The 7,900-nt window shown below is 36.3% G+C and overlaps 1 protein-coding gene across 1 annotated transcript; it reads right to left on the bottom strand.

Annotated features, from left to right (window-relative positions):
- Positions 1 to 993: 993 nt before the first annotated feature.
- marc1 (mitochondrial amidoxime reducing component 1) lies at positions 994 to 7,542 on the bottom strand. Its single transcript, NM_001201136.1, is given in 7 exon segments — positions 994 to 1,280; positions 1,668 to 1,739; positions 2,387 to 2,448; positions 2,676 to 2,816; positions 3,244 to 3,403; positions 5,309 to 5,479; positions 7,203 to 7,542. Coding segments are annotated over 7 exon segments (963 nt in total). The 5' UTR covers positions 7,445 to 7,542; the 3' UTR covers positions 994 to 1,165.
- Positions 7,543 to 7,900: the final 358 nt, after the last annotated feature.

Genomic DNA, 7,900 nt, shown 5'->3' with positions numbered 1-7,900 from the left:
AATTATTGCAATAATTAATGGTCATTATTCATGTAAATGTTAATAAATGAAACCAAAGACCACATAACAGCAAAGTGCACACTGTAGCCATACAATTGCTGACTGTAGCCCATCTGATGATATGCAGTTAGTCAGCTTTCCTTAACTCTACACACATATAGAAAGGGACCACCACAGGACCACCTCTCACCAGATATTATTGGGAAAGTGGATCATTCTGACTTGCGGTAACACTAATATGGTAGGGTATCAGGCACTGGCACAAGTACATCAGTAATGCTGAACATTTTTTTAAACAAACTGAATATCATTACGGGGCTAAGAACAACCAGCAACCAAAAATATCCTGTCAATAATAGCCCTATGTTCAGAAAGTGACATTGATGGATTAACATAAATTGTGCCTGGAAAAAAAAAAATGATAAGGCGTAGTTTCTAATTGTATACCTACAAGGTATCAACAAGGTAGGTGTGCCTAATAAAGTGCTGTAATTGTACACGGTGTACAAAAATGGTTGATACAGTGCCACACTATCATGTCAGTGTCATTGCTGTTCTGAGAATCATACTCTACCCACATTGGTGGGTGTTGATGTGGTCATCCCTTTCCAGTATTGGACTGAATATCAACAAAATTCACTAATATGGTAGATATACCACTGAGTGCAAAATAAGGTAGGTGTAATTAATAAACTGGCAACTTATTGTAACCTAGTGTTTAAACTGATCTTATGGCACCTCCTATTGGAAGTACACCAAAGTAGCACACCTATTACACACACTTTACACTTGTAAAATATTAATTTTAGAATTAGGAGTTGTACTGGCTTGAATAATAATCACCTATATTTAATATTATAACATTACCAAAAAAAAAAAAAAGAAAAGAAAAGAAAAAAAAAAACCATTATGTACCACAGAATCAATAGCATGTGTGAGGCCAACACCAATTATAGCTGCCCAGCTAATAAATCAATCATTCACATTTAATTCTATTCAATGTTTTCCTTTAAACTTCTTAAGGAACATCTGCACATGTACATTATGCACACAAAGTAGTGTTGGTTGTAAGCACTAATGACATGCAAATTTGCATATTACATTGACATGAATTATATATTTGTTCTAAGATTTGAGCTTCATGTTAGGTCCATCATGTCCTTCCTCAGTAACTAATTCTGTATATGGGATCACCAACATGGAAGATCCCAGTTTTCTTCACTGTGTAGTACTGCCCAAGTATTGGTGCAGTTTTCTGGGCAGGGTCGGTTAGCCGATAACTAGAACGTGAAGAGATAATATAAGATAATATCAGATAATATAAGATAATATAACACAAAAAGCAAAAAAGGCCAGAAAGAAAATTTTAAATTGGAAGACCAGAAAACAACAAAAACACAAATATAAGGCTGATTATAACAGAAACAGTTGCGAATAGGCAAGGCTTTTAAAAAAGTTTTATGGTTCAGACTCACTCTGTCAATAGACAATTAAAGTCAAAAGCTAAGTGCCAGCATGAGTTAAATATAATATAATGTGTCACTTATTAACACAGAGAAAATGTGCCAGCACCACCATAATAAAAGTTGCTCATCATCTCCAAAAATGTGTGTGTGTTTATATCATGGGCCTACTGTGTATGCATCGTGATTGGAGAGTTTACTTACGTTCTGAGAGTGTCCAGTGGCTCTTTTCTAGTGATTATTCCAGTTTCAGGATCAACAGTGGTGAAAATACACCTGCACAATAAATACACACCAGACAAAGTTCTCACAAAACATGCTGCTAGTTCACAGTACATCAGAGATGAGTGCATAGCGAAAACGATACCACAGAACCCAAGAGGGGAAAAAGAAAAAAAAAACAAGAGATGGGAGAGCAGGACAGATATGAACCTAGCATGAAGATATGTCTTTGACAGAAACTATAAAGCACTTCTGTAAGTCCCTCTGGATGTAGGGATCTGATAAATGCTGTAAATGTACTAAATAAAGCCCACAATACAAAGAAAGGTTATAATGATTAACATGGGTGCTCATGAGGTGCTGCACAACATTTCCCCATTTATATCAGACAAACTTTTATTAACTATTATATAATCTTTATTCATTCACTGATTCATTCAATCATCTTGAGTAAATGCTTTTTCCTGGTCAGGGTCACTGCCATGTTGAAATAAAAAAAATGTTTATATTTTGGGGAAACAGATCCAGCTAAGTTTATTTGAAAATACTGTTTGTATTTTTACCATACAAACAGTATTTTCAAATAAATTTAGCTGGATCTATTTCCCCAAAATATATATATTTTTAAAAAATAGTTATTTCAACATGGCAGTGACCCTGACCAGTACACGTTAATGTGATTGTATCACTTATACGAGTACCTTCCACAGCCCATAACTCTCTGCATCTCCACTTGGCCAATCTGTACATAGTCCCATGAGTCCTATACATGAAACAAATAATTAGTAAATCTAGATAAACTTAATCTCACTGTACAGTACATCATTTTCATGAGAGAGGGGAAAAGAAGTCTTTTGTCCTTGTTTTGGGTTTCAAGATCCTGAAACTGACGATCGTAGAAAAAGAGAGGCAATATTCTCTAATAACAAATGCACTGAAAATCTAGAACACTTACCATTTTTAGTTTAAATGAAAGTAATGGCTTCATACCTCACTGAAAGGCTCACAGTCGCTGGCCACAATGCTGGGCCGGAACTGACAAACAGAGATGTCACGATCCATTCTGCTGCTCAAGTCATTCAGAGAAGACTCGGACATCAACATGACAGGAGCAGCATCAGGATAAGCCACCTAGGCAACCACAACACAACTAAAGATAACCGATACACCAGTTTACATAAATAAAAGTCAAAGTAAATCTTCTACCATACACAAAAACAGACTTTTGATTTTGAAACCTGAAATCATGAAATCATGAAAATAGAGGTTTTACAAAGGTGTACTATGACTTACAATAATTAATGTTTCAAATAAAATGCATTTAAAGAGAAAAAAATATTGCCTTAAATACCATGTTAAACATGAGCAGGAATCAGATTATTAATAATGCACAGTGTCCATTCACATACACTGCTACTTTGATGAGCTTTCTCTATGCCTATTTATAATGATGTCACTGGGAAAAATATGTTCATTAAAATTTAGATTTACAATAACAGGCACAGGTCAGTATCCATGAATAATGTCTTGCGAGTTCTATACATTTTTAAGACCAAACCTTTTCATCCTTGGGAAAGCCTTTCTCAGGAGGCACTCGTGCCTTTAACTGAGGTTCAAAGTGCACCAAGCGGAAGGTCTTGTCTGCTGCCAGATATCGAGTGAACCAGTTAGATACTTCATCACCACAGTCTCTGCCTTCGGTGTCTGAACTAAACACCCTACAAACAGGAAGTTAACTGTTCTGTGAATGGTTTATCATTAACAGGAAGAAAAACACCTACAGTGCCCACCACTAATAATGGCACCCTTGGTAAATATGAGCAAAGAAGGATGTGAAAAATTGTCTATTGTTTAACATTTTGATTTTAAACAATTACAAAAAAATACTGTGCTCTCATGGGATATAAATAAATTGCAAATAAAACAAGGTTCTTGTTTTTTTTTTATATATATATATATATATATATATATATATATATATATATATATATATATATATATATATATATATATATATATATATATATAAATTGAAAAAAAAAAACTTGAACTATGTGTGCGCAATAATTATTGTCACCCTTTTAGTAAATACTTTGTGCTACCTCACTTTGCCAAGATAACAGCTCTGAGTCTTCTCCTATAATGCCTGATGAGGTTGGAGAATACATGGCAAGGGATCCGAGACCATTCCCCCATACACAGTCTCTCCAGATCCTTCCAATTTCTAAGTCCACGCTGGGGTACTCTCGTCTTCAGTTCACCCCACAGGTTTTCTATGGGTTTCAAGTCAGGGGACTGGGATGGCATTGGCAGGACCTTGATTTTGTGGTCAGTAAACCATATTTGTGTTGATTTTGATGTATGTTTTAGATCACTGTCCTTCTGGAAAATCCAACCACAGCCCATTTTAAGCTTTCTGGCCAAGGTTGTCAGGTTTTCCTTCAATATTTCTGGATATTTAATGCCAGTTGATATTTGAGCCCATGATGCCATGTATCCTAACAAAATGTCCAGGTTCTCTGGCAGAAAAAAAAGCCTAAAAACAATAGAGCCACCAACATATTTAACTGTGGGCATGAGGTAATTTTCCATATTGCTACCTCTCTGTGTGCACCAAAACCACCTCTGGTTTTTATTGCCAAAAAGCTCTATTTTGGATTCATCTGACCATAGAACCCGGTGCCATTTGAAGTTCCAGTAGTGTCTGTCAAACTGAAGATGCTTGAGTTTGTTTTTGGATGAGAGTAGAGGCTTTTTTTTCTTGAAACCCTTCAAATCAACTAGATGTACGTGACTTCGGCTTGTAGTTTTGGAGACTTTCTGACCCTAAGATGCAACTAACTTCTGCAATTCTCCAGCTGTGATCCTTGGAGAGTTTTGACCACTTGAACCATCATACTGACAATATGGTGAGACCATATAGACATACGTCCAATTCCAGGTTGATTCATACCATTTCCAGCTGACTGGAACTTCTTAATTATTGCCCTAATGGTGGAAATGGGCACTCTCAATGCTTTTGCTATTTTCTTATAGCCACTTCCCATTTTGTGAAGCTCAACAACCTTTAGGCGCACATAACAGCTATATTCCTTGGTCTTAGCCATTGTGATGAATGACTAAGGGAATTCAAACAGGAAGCCATGGTTAAACAATTTCCTGTTCCTAGTTACCCAGGTGTGTATATATATATATATATATAAAAAAATGTTATATCAATGGGAATATACTTCAAATATATTTCTCTCATATGAATTCATAGGGGTGCCAATAATTGTTTCACACCTATATTTAGCAAAGATATCTTTTTAACCTGTGTTGTGTTTGCAATTGTTTGATATCCATGACAGCTCAGTATTTTTGTGAGTTCTTTTAACAAATGATCAAAAGGTTAAACAATAAAGACAATTTTCTTATATTTACTAAGGTTGCCAATATTAGTGGACACACTGTATATGTATGAACACGCTCAAGATTTCTTAAATCATAAAAAAAATTTATGACCAAACCCATGCTAGGTGAATATATTTTCAAGTTCATGTTTACTCTTGAACACAGAACATGTGTAAATTATAACAATATATAAAATGGTTTCACTTTGCAACACCCAAACGTTTAGCTACCTGCACTTAAAGATGGGATTGCTGGGCTGGTTAAGGGGAAACTTGAGCTCCTCCATCTCAGGAGCATTGAGACAGACCTGGTCCCCCTCACAAGTCAGAGACACAAGAACTAAGCGAGGCTGCTGTCTCCCTGTCACCATGTGGCCATCTTCTGTAATGACCAGCCAGTGACTGCAATGACACATACAGGATGTCAGATAGTTAGGGTATGATGCAGCAACAAATCCAAATTATTTTTGATTACTGTGTGTAATGTTCATTTCATACAATCATTTTTACTCGTTTTTATGAAGTGTGCCAGTAATTCTGGAAAACATATGAAAACATCTGTATATGGAGAAATTTACTTTTCTTAATCATTTGGGTTTGTTGCTTTCACCTTATACAGTACCCTGTTAATATCTTTTTAATATTAACCATGTTCTGTTTCCCTATAGTATAAATTTGCACGCATGCAAAATCACTGGTTGTTTGATGATGGGCATGATTACATTGGTACCGTCCAGTGTAATGCGAACATCAGATACATGCCATTTTTTCTGCAGGTCCCTGTGTGTGAGGTGTTTATTTATCCACAGCTTTGATCCACGTATGATCAAAACAGCCAATATTCATAAGAATGTCAAGTGGCTACGTGAGTTTGTTGACAACATTCAGCAAGTTTAACAGACCCTACCATTTCACTATAGCATATACTCTGTTCACATTGACAGCAACATGATGTGACAAAGTGGCCAGAAGTCTTAAGCTGGTAATTTACACTGTTGACAAGACGAAGTCATCAGGCTAGTGATTTCATTATTATGAGCAAAGTTAACTTCATGCAATGTTGCAACCCCACATGGAAACTAATAGCAGCCGGACTGTATTTCGTGCCAATAGTTGGGGTGAAGATGTACATGTCCAAATATCTCATCCACTAGCTTTAACTATTTGAGCCAACTAAGCGAAGTTGTCAGGAATAAATATACATAAATTTAACAAGCATATGGACAAACAATACGAGTTCTCAGTTGAGACAGCATTGTTGGTCATCCGAGCCAAGTGAACTTTAAACTGTTTGCACTCACCTGTTGCTAATACCGCTTTAGTTTCCTGTACATCCGTCAATCGGTTTGAAACCCACATTGCTATCAAAGATAATATAATACAATATAAATATAATATAAAAACAAGATGAGGAACTCTACCACACCGGCTGCATCGCTATTGTCATGTAGATGGCACTAATACAACAGATTGGAGTAACATGGAGTAAATGAGGAAATCGTGTTATTTGCCTTTGGGCCTTCAATACTAAACCTATTTTGTAGTGATCTGCCAGCTGTAATTACAAAACTTTTCAACTAAAAAAAAAAACAACAACATTGAACGAATGGAAGAGTGCAGAACCTGTACACGTGCTTATTTTGTTTCCCCATATTTATTACTCCATGCTTCCCAGAATGACTCACAGGAGCTCAGAAACACCATGTTAGAAAGCAGGCTATTCTTCCTGACTCAGTAATGCTACTTACTTTATTTTAAACAAATAATAGAAAGCACTGCGGGTTTAAATTGTCTAACAAAATATGAAAGTTACACGTAAGCTATATAAAGCTTTAGCAAATATTTGTTGATGTGTTGCAGAAATTGCACTGAAACAAAAACTAATTTGGTAAAGAAAGTACTTTTTTCTAATTTTATTAGAAACTCAATCCCTATCGTAAATGAGAACTTTTAGAAAATATTTCATTATTTTGGGAAACCTAATTTGATTTATTTGTTTATTTGTTTGTTTTTTAAACGGCTGCCTGAATGGATGTCTTTTGCAAACAGGTATCTTTGGCATTGGCAATCGCACATGCACAATATTTTGCCGTGATAACCTGCAAACTATTGCTGTAAACCTCACCGGTCACGAAGATCTCCACATTTAAGGCCCATTCTCAGACACTCGGCTGCAGGAACACACACCGCTTTCCCAGACTTCATGGGATGAAGCAACAGCTGCGACACAACACCGACTCGAGTTAACTTTTTCTGCCTGCGCGTGTATCTGTAACCAAGCGCGATTCCGAGCAAAGCCACAGCCGTCCCTGTCATGCAAAAAGCTACTTTCCTGTTCTGGGCAAATAGTTTAACCAGAAAATCCATTTTCAGCTTTCGGGATAAGATTAATGTGAACGAGTCTGCTAAAAAATGTTATGAATACCGCAGCAGTGCGCGTGACTTGAACACAGTGCAGCCAATGAAAATCTCCACACTCTGAGCTAGGCCTACTTTTAAAGGCGCAGGATTTTGTCCGTTTATTTATGCTGGAATAAGACAATTTTTTTGTGTGTGGACTGCTTTCTGGTTGGTCATGCAGAGTTATGAATAACATTTCTGAATAACATATTGCTAAATATGTGTCATTTGACAGTACTTTTACCGTTTCACGAGTCTCTCAGCCTATCACTACAAAATAAATTCTCTTTACCTGCTATGTTTACTTTTCTGTTTAGTTTCGGAGGACAAATTAGAGAAAGCCAGTAACCCACAGGTCGTTTTAAAGGGGAGCAGCTATCTTGTTTGTATCCAAACTGGTTTTTTGTTTGGTTTTCGACATTT

Source organism: Ictalurus punctatus, chromosome 9 (assembly GCF_001660625.3).
Source record: "Ictalurus punctatus breed USDA103 chromosome 9, Coco_2.0, whole genome shotgun sequence".
NCBI lineage: Eukaryota > Metazoa > Chordata > Actinopteri > Siluriformes > Ictaluridae > Ictalurus > Ictalurus punctatus.
The sequence above is the reverse complement of the archived record's forward strand: the minus strand, read 5'-3'. Positions and strand labels throughout refer to the sequence as shown.